The sequence below is a fragment of the Sinocyclocheilus grahami genome, unplaced genomic scaffold (assembly GCF_001515645.1).
Source record: "Sinocyclocheilus grahami isolate Dianchi unplaced genomic scaffold, SAMN03320097.WGS_v1.1 scaffold617.1, whole genome shotgun sequence".
In the NCBI taxonomy this organism is placed as follows: Eukaryota; Metazoa; Chordata; class Actinopteri; order Cypriniformes; family Cyprinidae; genus Sinocyclocheilus; species Sinocyclocheilus grahami.
Genome location: NW_015505796.1, coordinates 359,245 through 377,100, shown reverse-complemented (window position 1 = coordinate 377,100; position 17,856 = coordinate 359,245). Strand labels below are relative to the sequence as shown.

General features: G+C 39.5%; 1 protein-coding gene across 1 annotated transcript in view; it reads right to left on the bottom strand.

The window, feature by feature from the left end:
- LOC107557742 (LIM domain transcription factor LMO4) overlaps positions 1-5,073 on the bottom strand; it is a 17,900-nt gene extending 12,827 nt beyond the window's left edge. The window contains exons 1-2 of the mRNA XM_016241267.1: positions 4,735-5,073; positions 2,701-2,941 (exon numbers count right to left, since the gene is read on the bottom strand). Of these exons, the coding sequence (XP_016096753.1) occupies positions 2,701-2,936 (236 nt within the window). The 5' untranslated portion in view covers positions 2,937-2,941; positions 4,735-5,073. The remainder of the gene's footprint in view (positions 1-2,700; positions 2,942-4,734) is intronic.
- Between the last annotated feature and the right edge of the window lie 12,783 nt (positions 5,074-17,856).

Genomic DNA, 17,856 nt, shown 5'->3' with positions numbered 1-17,856 from the left:
GGGAGAGAGAGAGAGAGAGAGAGAGAGAGAGAAGGTGGGTGGGGTGGAAGGGAAGGGTAGGGGGAGATTTCACGGCAAAGAGAGCGACGGGGGGGCTGAAAAGAGAGAGAGAGAGAGAGAGAGAGAGAGAGAAGGTGGGTGGGGTGGAAGGGAAGGGTAGGGGGAGATTTCACGGCAAAGAGAGCGACGGGCAGGCGAGGGGGCTGAAAGCAGCCAAATGACACTTGGTTAATTCAGAGCAACAGATCTAGTCCCAAGTGGATTGAAGGCCTTGAATTAATTCTGTTATGACAAATCAAGATAAACGTTTCCCCTAAATTGCATGCGATTTAATTAATTTCTGAGATCCAAGTATTTCCTGGCTTAATAGTTCACATGCTCCCGTGCTGTCATAGTGCTTGAGTGGACAGACTTCAAAGTGATATTAAATAACCAACTATTAGATTTACCTAGCACGTTCTATTGGAAAAGTGCCATTTAATTACCTGGCTCTATTCAATTAAAAGGACAGTGTTTTTCCCTCCGACCTAATGGTCACATGATTGCTCACTCCCCAAATTAATTCGCTCCCTCTCTCTGTCTCCGTTCTCTCCAGCTCACACAAATATCAGCAATGGCTTAGGGACAACATGATTTCGAATTTCGAGTCCCTCCTGCTTCTCTGAGGCTAAAACTGCTGAAATCTACAACTCATGGCAGTTGCCCTTGTGCTTGGCGCTGGTGGCCTCGAGCTGAGTGGTATCAGAAGCCTATCATCCCATGTCATTTCCCCCATCTGCCATTAGGGAAAATGGGATGCGTTTTCACTCGCTCCATCCCAATCAATCGCTAAGCCTTTTTGCATCAGTGGTATTAATATTATTCTGGATATGTAACTTCATTATTTACACAGCAAGGGCAATTTAATAATCCATTACAAAAATAAGGGAGGCCCCTTTAAAATCCCCTAAGGGGACTAGCCTTCGCAATAATCCCCTCTTCTCTCTCTCTCTCTTTCTCTCTCTCTCTCTCTCTCTCTCAAAAGCCAATTTGGTTAATTAAATGTTTTGTTTGCAATGTGGCTCTCATTCATTTCGAACACGTCATTGGAAGCGGATAGGAGCCAGGCACTAGATCTCATTAGATAAAACCCATAAGGACTAAAGGAAAATGGAGGGGGACTCTAATTAAAGCTTTTAATTGTGTGGACTCACTGTCAGATGTTATTTTTCCCCTCTCTCTTATCTCTCCTCAGATCACAGGCTCACACGAGTTGTGTTTTAGCTCCGTTCTCCCGCCCGATGCGCTCTCATTTCAAGGAGAAATGTGTAGCTACTTTTCCCTCCCTGCTCATTTTAATTAGGCTCACAGGCCCAATTCTAGTGGCGAGTCTTGTGGACTTGATCCCTTCAGATCAGGTGGAGTGGAAAGAGTGAAGGCACTCTTCACATTTGGACTGGTCGTCTCAGGTTTGCTCTGGTTGACACCTGTTGTTAAAGCCTGCCAGCAGCAGTGTCAGTGCGAGGCTTCGCTGAATTATCCAGGGCGAAGCACATGCTAAGGTAAATACTCACTGATGACTGCACTTCTGCCAAAAAACACTCTTTTCCGGCAGGAAGAGCAGAATATAGCATGGATACTCCATTTTATGAATGAACTTTTAAATTGGTCTGCCTGTTTTAATAAGAAAAATATAGGTGTTCCATTATCAAAGTCACTCAAACAGTGTTTTTCCATTCCCTCAAAACCAAAGAAATAATCCAAGAAGACCTCAAACTTCTCAATGCAAGAAGTTCTGGAGGCTTCGTAGGGCTTTCTGTTTGCCCTTGCAGAGGTCAAGGCATTGAAGGATCAGCCTGTCAAATCAGGCCATCCACATCAGCGGAGTGAGACTACCGTGCCGTCACCCCACCACCGCTTTGGGTGTCAGACTTACTTGCATAAATATTTTAAAAGGGTATTTTTGCTAATTAAATGGTCTCTTTGTTATAAACAAAACATGCTGGAGAGGATGTGAAAACTCTCTTAAATTCCTGCCAAGTCGAAGGTCAGCTCAGCCTTACCAAATCGAGTTTTCTAGCATCTCGTAAAGAAAACACACTCACACACATACACACGGTCCTAGCAGTGCGGCTCCTTTTGCTTAAGGATGAAATATGGCGAGAGCCACAGACTTGCAGATGTTCTGGAGAAAGAATCTCCTTCGTCTTCTGCTCTGTCAACATGTCAGTGGCTTGACCTCTTTTTTTAAGAGTGTCCCGTTGAGGGTTTAACCACCGTGCTTTAACGAGGGCCGCTGACGGCACAATCTGAGACACATGTTCTCAATGGAAAATACGCTCCACTCTGTGAGAATCTTGATGGCTTGTAACTTTTTCCTTAATATTTTTTTTTCTTGACAACCATCACTTCATCTAATCATTACATGCCTAATGTCATTTCATGTGGTCGTTGGGCTGTCATAATGTCCAGATGTATGAACTATCTGAAGTTTGGCTTCAAAGACCATGAGAAAGGAGCACAGCAAAACTACACTATCCTCAAAAGTAAAAAAAAATCCTTTAAAATTAATTTGACAAGTGCATCAGAAATCTGAAGGAACTTAAGTGAATGCCCTTTATGAACACAAAAAGACCTCAGTGCTGACACCTTCCTCAAACATGTGAATATGGCTGTGGTTGTGACTTGCACAAATTCAAATCAAGAATAAATATATCGAACCTGATGTAGTCATTTCTACATAGGATCATGCCACTCTTGGTGTAGCAGGATGTGCCGATCTCTCCGAGCTGGGCCTGGCAGCAGGAACATTTCAGACAGCGGCTGTGCCAATAGCTGTCCATGGCATACAGAAGAAAACGGTCGGCAATCTTTCCCCCACAGCCCGCGCAGCGCTTCCACGACAGAGATCCCGCTCCAACAGGTGGGGGCTGGGCACTTCCTCCAGGGTTCACCATTGTGTCTGCAGAAACATAATAAGACAGAAGGGAGACATGGTTAGAACTGAGCAGTCAATCAAGAGTTAAGAAGTTTTTTTTAATTAGTGCATCAAAAGTGCATTATGAAAATAATAAAGGACCATTTCTTTTTAACATTTGCTAGTTTTTTGCTCAAAACATTTCTGCAAACTAATCCATATCTAACAAAGTCAGCACACTTAAGTTTCCTGAACTTCTGACAGAAGTTTTGTCATTGCAATATCTAAAACACCTGGAGCCTGAACAGTGACCCAAAACATTTCATGTTTTCAGAGGCACGCTTCCTAAAAGCTCTTTTGAACTCATTGAAATGCATATAATGCCTGCAAGCAAGTCTGAGAATTGTTTTAAGTGGCAGACTGTCCTTGATCTTTATCTAAGTGCTGAAGTTAGCTCCTTTGGTCCAGTTGCGATAAATGTCTATTTGCTGATAACATTAGAGTCGCTGGAACAATTAAAGAGGTGCTGGCTTTTGTTAGGTTGTCTACATTGCTTTTAAACCACATTTACCTCAACCTTCATGATGTTTAACATGAGAAAGAGACAGAGAGACCTAAGTGAGACCTAAGTGCTACTGTGGCCAGAAGTGGAGCAGTTAATTGGGGAATCTTGAAGTTGTATGAACCATTCAGAGGTCGACATATTACACTCGCTTTCACTGAGGTTATCAGATGACGGATTTCCAGCCAACATCATGAAGAACATTCAGCAGCGTTCACTTTGGGGACTGGTCACTGCCGCGTGAAATTACCCCCGGTATGCTGGATCATTCAGCATATGCAAGAATCAGTTCATGCCGGCCCACAGAAATATCTGCCTCTGACAGAAATCACATTAACCACAAACCCTCATTTATGGTTGCAGTTCTGTACTTTGGTCGGTTGATCCATCAGTACCGCATGCGTGCACTTCTGCTCCATCCTTCCACTAATACATATGAATTTTTTATCTTTCCCAGGTTTCATAAGGAGGACTACTGGACCGAAGTGGGAAAGATTAAAATTTAAGATATATTCGTGGAAGGCTGTAAGCCAAATCTTTGTTGAAAGGTAATTAGAGGAGAAGAGAGAGGGTAGAAAACATTGCACTGAGACAGAGAGAGAGAGAGAGAGGGGCATTCAGTAACCCCATTAGTGGAGGCTCTTAGGGACAAGCAATACCTTAGTGCTGATTAAATCTAAAGGGAGGTGAATCAGAGACCGAAAGTGACTCCCCGAGATAAATAAGATCGGACCATCGTCAAGTTTCATTCCCAGTAAGAGGGAAGAGGGGAGATTTGAAGAGAGGGAGGGGTGGCTTTTAAGTCAAATGGGTAAACTCAAGTAATTACACGGACAGGCGATTTAAGCGAGGGGATGTGCAGAAATATAAAACAGATCAGCAGCCCATGGCCAGAAATACAGCTGCTGCAGCTCCTACTACTACAATGCACAAGCCACAGCAAAAGATACAGAATTGCGCGTATGTTATGGTTTGTTGATCATCTGTACAGCACGCGCGCAAATGTAGGCTACATGTAAGTCTATGTGTGGTCTTGATGCGAGTAAGCGCAACGCTCATGTCCAATACACTACATTACAAGCTCTAGTTATTACGTTATTCGTGACATGCAACACAAATACAATTCAACGAACACTTCTAAATAATGAACTGACATTTTTTATGCTTGCATACTAATCTGGAACATTGTGACGGCTAGGTCACAAAATGTGCCTCCCTCTCGCGACATGAAATTATTATTCATAAAATAAAAAGTGCTGTTGGGGAATGTACTCACCTATTTGAAATGCAATGGCTGAATGGTTATTGAGAAATGTACAGCAGTCGGTTTTCTCGGTAGACAATAAAAAGAACGCGCACAGTCCAACAAACTCAACACTACTTCAGTGCTGCGAGAGAGTCAAGCAAATGGGGTTTTCAGATTGTATTTCCACTCTTGCCGTCACCCTTTCGGATGTTCTGGTTATCACCGGAAAGATCGGTTGCGGTTTTGTTAAACGAGCGTTCGGGAATATCTTCCGTAATTTCCATAGATGAAGCGAGAAGTGTTTGGAACTGTCCTCTAGCGTTGATGTCTCGCCGCTGCTTGTCGCTTGTGCTCTACATGTGTGAGTGACAGAAAAAACCCCAGAGTAAACCTCCTCTCACATGATGACGTCAATCAGATTGCAGCCAATCACAACGCACCCCATTCAAGCGGAATGACAAATCCAGCCAATCAGAAGAAGGCAAGATTGATTTAGACACACACTGTTCAAAGGAGGAAAGATTGCGGTTGAGTGGGCTCTTTCTGCCTTTTGAGGTTGGATAGAGCAGTGGTTCTCAACCAGGAGGGCCGGGACTTACTAGGGGGCCTCAGTAAACTTCCAAGGGACCACAGAATGCCTTACAATTACTACAACGAAATTGTTATAGTAAAATGATAACACAAATAAAATACAAAATCTGCTAGAAATATAACTTTTCATATCACCCTACTACAACCATGGCAAAAAAAGTAGACAATCTTATAATTGTTGTTATGCTGACAATTGACCATGTTTGCTTTGATAAGTGCATCGTTTTTGGTTCACAGTACATACTCAGATTTTGTTAGCTATTTGAGCAGAGTAGTTTAAATGAGGAAGAATGTCTGTTCTCTAGTATCTACAAAACAGATTTGTTACTTACATATTTTGTTGTTTCATATTTCAGGGAAGTCTTGAGATTAAATATGCATAATTATTTTTAATGTACTGACAGCCCTTGGTTTTGTTCATAAAAGTTTTAAAACATGCTTGTAGTTTTTGTTATCATAACAGCAGAAGTCGAAAAAACAAGACTGTGTATAGGGGCAAATATCGATTTTTTTTTAAAAAAGGTGGTACGCAGAATTATTGATATATGGAAATGGTACAACCTGTTAGTATTACAGGCAAGCAGCGTTCAGTATTCTCTGAAAATATGTCCCCTGCATAGGCAGACTATGATTCTTCTCATATAATGAGAGGATTTGTTGCCATTTCTAACCATTTCAAAGTATAAAAAGAAAAAAGAAAAGAAAAACTATGGTGCACCATACTTACTATGGGGCATACACTATACCGACTACGGTGCACCAACTATAAACTACACTACAAAAGTCCATTTGGTTTCATGTACAAGGTTAAAATTCAGTATGCCATCAGACAAGTCACGCATATGTTCCTTATTACAGTGGCGCCATCCACTGGTAGAAAGAAGAACTACAATAATAGATTTTGTTGGGACAACCAATAGATTTTCTTGATGCGCATAACCAGAATCAATTCTGAAAATAATCTACAATATTTTCATTAATTTAACTGACTGATGAGGCTCCTCAATATGTCACAAAATTTGAAAACACAAAAGAGATAATCTGTTTACAACAGTTTGCCCGAATACACCAACATTCACAGACTTATGAATCCTTTCAACTAAGGCATAAAACAGAAATGTCTGTTTCACAGATACCCAGAGATTAATTGTTTGTTAAGGCAGTTGCTCATCTAGGACTGCATATAGCTCACGTTCCTGCAAAGAAGTGATTCAATGTTTGTCATTTGTGACCCTGGACCACAAAACCAGTCATAAGGGTAAATTTTTCTGAATAAATAAGCTTTCCATTGATGTATGGTTTGTTAGGATAGGACAATATTTGGCCGAGATACAACTTTAAAATTTGAAAATCTGGAATCTGAGGGTGCAAAAAAAAATCTAAATATTGAGAAAATCACCTTTCAAGTTGTCCAAATGAAGTTCTTAGCAATGCATTACTAAGTTTTAATATATTTACAGTAGGAAATTTACAAAATATCTTCATGGAACATGATTTACTTAATATTCGAATGATTTTTGGCATAAAAGAAAAATCTATAATTTTGACCCATACAATGTATTTTTGGCTATTGCTACAAATATACCCCAGCGACTTAAGACTGGTTTTGTGCTCCAGGGTCACATTTTACAATTAAAGAACCTGAAACCACCTAACAGCTATCTCAGCAAGACTGAATTTCTTTAATATTTACCAACAAATGCACAGTAATTTGCATTGTGTAAAGGCAATGCTGTCTTATGTGTTATTGTTTTCCATGAAGTCATGATCACATTTAATAAAAGAAAAATGATCGATCTGCACCGTCCCTTTTTTTTTTGAATGATATCTTTATAATAGTTTTTAATTGATTTCCATTTGTCACTCTGAGAACTGTCTTCATTCAACGTCCCAGCAGCAGGAATTGAAACGTTATGTGATGTTCTACTGAGTTTCAGTGGGCAGCTAATCTTTACGAGACAAAACTGTGTAATTATAAGTTGCCTCTGGATTCATTAGTAAGATGTACATTGTGTAAAGAGTCTCCTATACCAGATACTAATGGTTTAATTGTCGTTGGTCCTGGCTGATTGCAGCGAGCAGTTTGATTTCCCTGCAGGAAAGACAACTCTATTTCTCACAGGATTGGGCTCAATTCTCTCCAACAAGAACAATGAGCCAAAGATGGCAAATAATGTATTTTCCACGAAGGAATAATTAATTTATCTCAACTATTAAAACTAGTGGGAAATTATGGGATGACTCTGAATGGGGGCCTCAGAGGAGAAGCTTTGTTTGTTCTTGGGCTGCTTTAATGAGCTTTACACAAATGGCCAAGAAAAAAAATATATACTTCTTTATCTTCTCCTTTTGCAATATGATAGTCACACACAATAATGAGGAGGGGGTGCTTAGGGGATCCCACGGAAAAGAGCAACACCAACCCCCCGTTTCTGATCTCCTGATGTCCTGTAGCGAATCCACATCTATGTTGTGATTACAAACAGCAGAAATAGAATAGAGGAACAGCACTGTTTAAACAGCAGCAAGAGAGAGTAAATGATGGTATAAAGTATTGATACCCCCACAGAGGGAGAGAAAGAGCTCATAATGAAGTTTGTGTCCTCTGGGGGAAACCAATTGAAGCCGGTAAGAAATATGGGGTATTCACCGTGATGCTTCATTTCAAATAAGAAATGTATCCCTCATGATATTACGTTATTATGCTGTTAAACTGAGTGGCTCTCCATCACGTAGCAATGGGAAAAGGCTGAAAAGGCCTTTAAGACATTTTAGATCCATAAAAACACAACATGATACGATTCAGGTATGAAACAGGAACTGGAATAGGACAAAATGATGGTATTCCTGTTCTAAGACAACATTCCCACACGCGGCAGTTTCAATATAGCCGTGCTCGTGTCAAGGTCTTGAATTAATACAGAGATAATGGATTATTGATTTGTAAATACAAATGCCTTTTATGAAATGTTGGAGGGTAGTGGTTGAAAATGTATACGTTTCAGTAAATTCAGCATGGCAGTGCTGAGTTCCCAATCAGTGCCCTTCATTGAGGGCTAATCTATGGCCAAATGAAATGAAAAGTCAACTGGCTAGAAATGGTTTTTCAAATGTGAATTCAATGGTGCCTGAGGTCTTTACTCTCATATCATCTATGTAAGGATATGTTGCTAACCCTTCTCCGTTTTCCATTATGAGCTTGGCGAATGTACTTTACCCAGGTGACTGTAACATGCCTGCAGCACCTAGATGGGTGGTGTGACACTGAGAAATATTGAATTGCATATTTCAAGACAGATTGTTTGTTCTATGCATTCATAAAGACGGAGAAAAAATCTCAAAGTCATTTCTTTAATATGCTGTTATTGACTGCTTTGATCAATCTTGTGTCAGCAGCAAGCAAGTAAGTGAGCTTAATTAAATGCAAATCGATAATTCCTTAACAAATAGCTCATGGACTCGAGAAACAGACCCAGCAGAATTAATTGGGGAGCATTTGTGTAGCTAAACGTTTGGGAAACTTCATCAAGAATTCAGCTCTCCATCTTTGGCGAACATTTATACATTATGCATGTCATTTAAATGCAATTAGAGGTCCTAATATGTTAATCTCTTTCATTTATTTGGCAAAGCTTTTTTGTAATTACATTGTTGTAAACAATGATAAAACTGTGTCCTCATCCATGCAATTGGATAATTGGCTACTCACAACACATTTAGTAGATTAGACTAAAACTATTATACAATCATATCTGGGAAACTGGCTGTAAGATACCCACTGTGTCTTAATTTCCAGTCATTGGGAGCTGATGTAATGGAGAAACACATACTTATGAGTGATGTGTAATGTAATGTGTGTGTGGGTTTTAATTTTAGTCCTTTTTATTTGCACAGACAGGAAATCCTGGGGTCGACTAGACTCAAACTCCCATTTGAGCACAACAGCTTAACAAGTGTCGCTAACTGCTAGGCCACAGATCCAACATATTTTCCTTGTTTTAAATGGTATAAATAAAAGCTATTCTGTGCTTTTGCTTGGAGATGGGGAGTGTATACAAAAATACAATTCACAAGAGTACCATTGCAGTTTTGAGAACTGAATTTGAGATGAGGTCAATCTAAATCTACATTTACCTATAACGTATACAGCTCACCCCTGTGAAAATATCCAGTTAAATGGCATGTTTAATAAAAACAGCAGTTGTAATTGCAAGAAATTCACTGTAACAAGTTTTCCAGTGTTATAGAATTCCTTATTGGTGCCTTGAATTTTTTTCACAACTTATAACAGTATATTTCATTAAGTGAAATAAAGTAATAAACCAAGCCACTTGAACTACAGAAATCATCTTTTTACCTTAAAATACTGATAATCACCATAATAATAATAATAATAAGGTAGTACAATAGAAAACCACATGATGAATCAGAGCTCATCATAAGCAGCCTGATCATAAAACATTGCCAGTAATCATGTATAGACTGCGCACAGGTTCATACACACAAAGGCAAAACACCACCAGGATATCACAATGCCACTAATATAATGCAATAAATATTAAATAAACAACATAAACTATAAACACAACACACCATTACGTGCATTACTGATAACAATGAGAAGTTGCAAAACTATTTCAATAAAAAAGAACCGTATATGATGTAAAGTAGTCATGCAGGGACTACCGTGGATGTCCTTGTACTGTTTTCTACTATAAATTATACAGCAATTCCTAGTTTTTACTTGCAAGAACCATACATCTGACAGTAATGTTAAACCATGTATATACTGTATATTGCAGTCCTTGAATGAAGTGGGGCTACAGCCATACTGTGTTGTATAGGTGCAGCTTTTTCAAGTCCTCTTGACCACACACACAAAGACACATTGCCTGGCCCTCCCTCTGTAGGGCCCATAATTATGCTGATCAGAACAGCCACGGCCCTCGAACAACATCACTCTAATGAAAGCTCGCTAATCCTTAATGAGTCGCTATGTCTTGTGATAAATTTCATAATTATTCAACCCAGCGCAACGGGAGACAAAAATTCATCAGTCAAAGCAAATTAGCCCGGCTCCATTATAGTGCAGCGTCTTGTAGAGACGTTCACTTTATTAGGCCTCTACAGCCATCGCAGTAATTGGGAGCATATTTCACTTGGCTGTAGCCCCACTTCATTCAAGGACTGCTTTTATCCTTTTATTTACACGGACTACCTTTATAAAATGTTTTGCATCTCATATCTGCAAGAATCCGAGAATTTCACAATTTTTGAGAAAAGAATAAGCGACCAAAGCTTGTAGATCAGCATGGTTACCTGGGTTTTAAGCTTTACTTGGATATCACATTTTGGTTATGTTGTCATCACATCACAGGCTGGCACAGAAAGACCTCAATCAAGCGTCTGAAATGTACAAACAATAAATAAATAAACAAATAAAGTTTAGCTCAGTATACATTTTTTTCTGAATTGTACTATACAGTGTCTTTAGTGTTGCAAACGATTAAGGTAAATTAAAATTAAAAATCATTATTATTTATTATTATTAATTATTATCAATTATATAAGTTTATATAATTCATTAAAATTAAAAATTAAAATCAACAATAAAATTCTAATAATAAATAGATAAAATTATTTATTAAATTCATTATTATTTAATTTTTCCTTGTTTTGTTTGGGGTTGAGCAACCCAAAAATGTCCAAATAAATAAATAAGTAACAAAAAAGGAGTGTCATTAAAATATCAGGTTACATTATGATTCCTAATTTTATAAATAATAGTTATAAGCAAAATTAAAATGTCCTCTATGAAAAATGTTGCACTGAAAATAAAATGCAATGAATTTTCATAAGATCGTTTGATCAATACTATCAATACGCTACTGTATGTAATTTAATGACTTCCTATCTTGAAAGTACTATAATTAATTTTCTACATGCATAAAGTAAATTAATTTTCAACAGTCACAGTCAATAACAACAGAACATTAGGGGTAAACAAACAAAAAAATAAAACTAAAACAAGCTCAAAGTATCAAGTCGCAAGTATTATCCATGACAATTCTTTTGCTTTTCATGTAAGACATCTTCAACAGGCTTCACCTCTCATCCACTCTAATTACCATTCTTTCTGTCATTAGGAGCTTCTACCTCAAGAAAAGATGAGAAAATGTGATTTCCCAAGTTCTCTAATGCTGATTAAAATGAGGACAGTATGAAAGAGGGTATTGTCTCATTGTATGTGGGGTGAGGGGGTTTAGCTACAAGCGTATGTGTCTGTAGATCAGTGGCTGCAACAGGAGGGATAATTTCAACAGGATGATGGACATTAGGGCGCCCCTCACACACACCAGCCTTGTTTGTTCCTTGACTGCCTATGGGTGTGTGCTCGGCGGGATTCCTCTCCCACTCATGCACACAACCTGCAGACATGTCAAACGAACAGAACTGGACTTGCTGAGTCACTCACACATTAGTCCATAAATCACCAGAATAGAGCTCATATTTACCAACCAAAAAAAAATAAAAATCCTTTCAGAAGTACTACCATGTTGTTCAGGTGCACAGTAATTTTTACAAAAACAAAAAAAATACTTTTGATGAATATGATTAGCATGATGTGCACTCAAATGAGATGAAGACTCTAGAAGCCGTGAAAAAGCTGTTTTACTGTACACTGAGCAGAAGCTTGCTATGTTTATATCACGTGACCAGGCTTGTGATGAAACTGATAAACCTACTTGTAATAAAAACAACAATAAGTTCTCTTCTATAACATATTTTTAAGTGCTTAAGGTGCTTAACAATGCATAAATATCTAAACAACACAAATAACCCAAACAATTAAACAGCAAACTTGATTGTCACGATCGCTACTGTGGGGGAGTGCGGAGCGAGGACCGAGGAGACGTGGAATACATCAACAAGGAGACTTTAATAACACCAAGAGAACCAGGAAAACACACGTAGCAGAGGAGGTTGACATAAACACGGAACAGAGTCTTTCGTTACTCCCTCCCTCCCTGAAGGCGCATCCCGCACCGTAACAATTCCACCAGGGAGGGGGAGTGGGCGCCCTGGAGGCTGGTGCAGGACTGGGACACGGGGAATACCTTGAGGGCGGATCAGGCAGTCCAGGGTGCCATGGCGGCACAGGGAGCTCAGGGGCCATGGCGGAGCAGGCAGACTAGGAAGCCATGGCGGAGCAGACAGTTCAGGAGGCCATGGAGGAACAGGGAGCTCGGGGAGCCTGGCCTCAGCACTCAGCCCGGCCTCCACGGATTGACCCCTACTACCACCCCCCAAAAAAATCCTTGGGGAGAATATAGTCTTTAGAAGCCCTCCGTAGGCCTAACTCGGGAACTGTGGCCCTCCTTGGGCTTGACGTTGGGACTGGAGCCCTCCTTGGGCTGGACCTGGGGACTGGAGCCCTCTCTGGGCTAAACTCGGGGACTGGGACCCTCTCTGGGCTAAACTCGGGGACAGGAGCCCTCTGTGGGCTAAACTCAGGAACAGGAGCCCTCTCTGGGCTGGATTCGGGGGCTGGAGCCAATACTGGAGCAAGCTCTGGGGTTGGCGCCGATACTGGAGCGAGCTCTGGGGCAAGGATGAGGGCAGGGAGGACATCGGCGCGACTGGCGGGCTTGACATTGGAATGGCCGGCGGGTTGGAGAGAGCCGCGGCCGGTGGGCTTGACATCGGGGCGGTCGGCGGGCTTGACTTCGGAACCGCCGGCGGGCTGGAGAGTGCCTCTTGGGGCCGGATGCTCTCCAGACACCGGAGGATCCCTTCACTCCAGCTTAGTCCTGTGGTGTCTGGGAGGTCCACGGGGCGATTGTAGTTGGCCCCGTGCCAGAACAAAGAGTTGATGGTGGTGTCATGGGTGTCGCTAGGCCATTTTTAGGGGGGCTATAGCAAGCCTGCAGAACTCCCTGGCATACTCGATGAAGGGGAGATCTCTACGGGCTAGGAAAATGAGGCATGCTATTTCCATGACGCGGGGAGAAACAAATGGCAAAACAAAAGACTTTTCAAAAACCGGAAACAAAAACGGGGAGAAGGGGCGCCGCTTACTTTCTGTTAGGTCCGGTATTCTGACACGATCGCTACTGTGAGGGAGCGCGGAGCGAGGAATGAGGAGACGTGGATTACATCAACAAGGAGACTTTAATAACATCAAGGGAACCAGGAAAACACACGTAGCAGAGGAGGTTGACATAAGCACACACAAAACACGGAACAGAGTCTGACAGATATACTGTTTAAAAGTTTGGGGTTGATAAGATTTTTTTTAATGTTTTTTTGAAGAAGTCTCTTATGCTCAACAAGGCTGCATTTATTTGAACAAAAAATACAGTAAAATGGTAATATTGTAAAATATTATTACAATTTAAAATAAACTGTTTTCTATTTAAATATATTTTAAAATATAATATATTTGAGTGATGACAAAGTAAAATTTTCAGCAGCTGTTACTTCAGTGTTTTAATATGTTTAATATGCTAATTTGGTTGCTAAACTTAACAACTGTGTTGCTTGAATTTTATTTAGTTTTTTAATTGACACATTTTCAGTATTCTTTGATGAATAGAATGTTAAAAAAGAACAGCATTTCTTTGAAATAAAATGTTTTAACAAAGTAAAAGTCTTTACTGTCACAAACTTGTCACAAAAAAATGTTTCTACGGTCACAAAAATCAAAAATAAGAATGCCTATGTCTGTAGTATGAGACAGAAAAACAGACAAAAAGAGAGGGGGGGCTTTGTTAAAAACTTTTTTTGTTACATTTATGGCACAACAAATAATTGTGAGTTGCTAAGAACGTGTGACAGATATGGCATGAGTCCGGTCTCATGAAAATGTGTATCAATAGCACGATTTTCTGTTTCTATTTGGCATGCGATTTATATGCAGAAATTTACTTTGGCGTGCACATGATACGCACGTGTTTGGTGTGCGTATGATACACAATCATGGGAAAATGTAGAAAAAAAAAAAAAAAAAAGGGGGGGGGGGGGGGGGGTACAAAACAAACAGCTTATGTCAAGTGGCAGCATGAATTACCTTCATACATCCACGCCACTAGGTGTCAGCATAAAGTCCAAAATCATTGACATAAAGAAAAAAACAGGGAAACCTAAACAAAAACTTGGCCTGTTGAGTGTTGAGTGTGTATATTACATTTTGTCCATGATAAAAAAAAAAGTGTTTTAAAATACATATTCACAGTACTGCATATCGGAGAAAGAGAGGAGAGAGTTGATGAGATGAATGATTTGAACAAATGGATTCATGAGAAACAATGCAGTCAGAGCTCAAAGGACTCCAGTTACAAGGTAGCTCAGTCTTGGCCGGGCTAGAGATGAATCCATGAAACTGATACCGCTGTTTGCCTACAGTAAAGGCAATGACTAGCAACTAAACAAATGATGAGCAACACTAAACAAGTTTGCATGGTTTAAATTCATATTCAATTACTTTTGTCTTATTTTTCCCATACGCTGTCAAATGTGTCCTAGAAAAGCCAAATTCCTCAACATCAAAAAAAATCAGCCCTCTCATTATTCTTTTGCCATCCCCAACAACACCATTCAGAGAAACAAACATGTGAAAGGTTATATTCTCACAAATCCCACAGTTTTCCTACGTGCCAATATGAAATGTTCGGTTAACATGGCTGAGTTTTAGTAGAGGAGTTGGATTTCCGAGGATGTGGTGTTTGGTGTGTTTGTGTGTGAAATCCCTTCAGTCAGACCGTATCATTTGACCAGGCTAATCTCCTCTTCTTACAGCCCATTACAACTATGTTTGTCCAAAACAATGGCCCAAAGTAATGAAAAAAGCCGCTTTGAGGCTGAGCTGATTGGAAGGTAATAAAAAGTGAAAAAGGACGAAGTGAAAAGGCAATGCACACACTCGCTCTCACAAACGCAGACTGAAAATAGCATCCTTATCATCCCTGTTTCATTTAGATTTGATTACTGTCAGATTATAATGCAATCACAACACTGTTTGAGAGGTAGCTATGGGAACCGTGTATCTCGCCGCAGATCTTAATTTAGGTTTGAACACTCCAGATCACTTAGATACAAGAGACGAGGGGGATGGACAGAAAGGAACAAGGGCGCGAGAGGAGGTGAGAGGTATACTGGGAATGAGGCATGGGGGGGAAGACAGGATATGGAGACAGGCGCTTTCTTGTTGTATTTCATATGCGATTCAATTTGTCTTTCAGGAGGAAAATCAATTTCTGATGACAATCCTGTGTGCTGCACTGAAAGGCAGAGAGTTCCTGAGTCCTGGGAAAGTTGCTGTTGGAGACGGAGGCTAATCTCGGCAGAATGAATCATTCACACTCTTATTTGGACATCTGTGTTAACATTTTCCCCCCGATTCCTCCCCTCCCTCATAAACTCTGCCCGACTGGTGATGGTTTCATTAGAAGTTTTTGCAGGTGGTTGAAAGTTGAAAGGACAGGAATATGATGACACCAACTGGCCTGAATTTCTTCGTACAGTGACTATGTCAACAGACTTAATTAAAGATGCGTAGAACTTTGTCTTTAACAATAAAATGATTTACAAATATTTTACTTAAAATATTTTACATACTATTTTATATTGTATACATAAACTGCATGATGCAAATGTCAGTTTTGAAATGGTGGATGCATTCATGTCCATATAGTGCTGTAACCATGGTGATGTTGAACTTGACCATGGCAAACGAAAGACACTGCAAACAGTGTGCACAAAAACAATGACTTGAAAGCACAGAATGTCAGATCAATGGAAAGTTAATTAATGAAGTAAGCAGAACTGCCAGATGCTCTTGATTCCTATGGAGCACATGTTCTTCATACTGCTGCAGGACACAAAGAGAGGCTTCTTTTCACGATTCTCTATAGCTTGCACCTCATTTAATCTCATATTATTTTATTAATTTCAAAACGAACAGAGAAAAATAAGTGACTCAACCAATAGGAAAAGGTGTCACAGCTATAAGAAAGATGAAATATGTAGTCTTAAAGGGATAGTTCACCCAAAAATGAAAAATGTTGTTCCAAACCCATAAGACTTTTGTTCATCTTTAGAACACAAATAAAGATATTTTTAATGAAACCTGAGAGATTTCCAACCCAAGCTAATTGAGAAACTTGCCTGTAGCGACATTTCTGTCAACAAAATTATATTATGTTGTTTCTTGCATGTTTTGTGACAATGAAATATCCAGTGAGTGGTGCAAAAGCATGTTGAATTTTATCTAAAATAGAAGAATGTGAATCTGTTAATGTTTTATATGTTGGTCATTGTACAGTTAAATGAAATGTCTGGTGAGTGGCGTTAAAAGATTAATGCTGTCATGTTTAAAAATAATTTATCACCTACACTAAATCCCACCTTAAACCTAACCGATAGTATTAATATAAACAAATGTGAGTTATTATTATTATTTTTATTATTAATTAATAATTAACTGCCTGTGTAATCATAATTTTTGTGAAAATGAATAAAAATTGTTACAAAAAATAGTTATGGCCCAGCAGAACTATACCTACCATGTAGGTAAAGGCCCATTTTTCTAATGATATTAGGTTGGTGATTTCTGTCCCATCCTTGAACGTTCATTCCACCAAAACATTGGCGCTTCAGACAGTTCAGAATAAGATCACTTGATGCACGAGAACAAGTTGGTCCTTGAGAAAGCTCAAAAGTGCTTGTGTGACATGCGAGAACAAACCTCATTGGTTCTTTCATGTCAAGCATGGTTGAGCTTCCATTTACCATATTTGATGTGCTCTATGTGTGTGCTGATCAATGTTTATATGTAAGCAAAAGTCAAAAACAAATGTGTTCATTGTTCATCAAAGTGAGCGTGTCTCTTCAGAAGATAAGCATTAAACCGTTTGATTTATATAGTTTTATTTTTCTTTTACAATCTCTCTATGAACTTTTTAAGCTTCAGTGTTTTGGTGGAATGGACTTCTAGTGGAGGTACAGAATTCACTCGTTTCATCTCTTTAAAGATGTCCAAATGAGTGGGAAGAGGAGAGATGGGACTTTTCATAACATTTGTGATCTCTGTCAAGTTTTTGGCAATACCACATGAGAAATTAGAAGGGGGTTTTCAATCAAGCCTACACCAAAGAAAAGGACACATTAGAGAACACAACAATTTTTTTGAAATATTTTTGATAAAACAAACCACAACTGACCAATGAACACTGCTGAAGGTTGAACAATTACTCGTCACACAAATGTCAGACATGAAAGGCACAGGATTTGGACAAGCCCCTGTATTTGCCATGGCTACCTGGTTTTAAAAAGACTGAACTGGCTTGATTAGACATTGAGGTAATAGATCTGAAGTATCAGCTGGACTCATGAAGCGTATTGTACAAGGCAGTGACCCTCAGGGTTAAAATCCTTTCTATGTTCTTCTATGCAGAAAGGGTTTAGACCTCATAATAGTTCTTTAAAGGGCACGTAATTAACAAGGTCTAATGCCGTTGTCATGCTGTTAAGGCTCAAAAGTTTGCACAGCAAGGAAGTTGG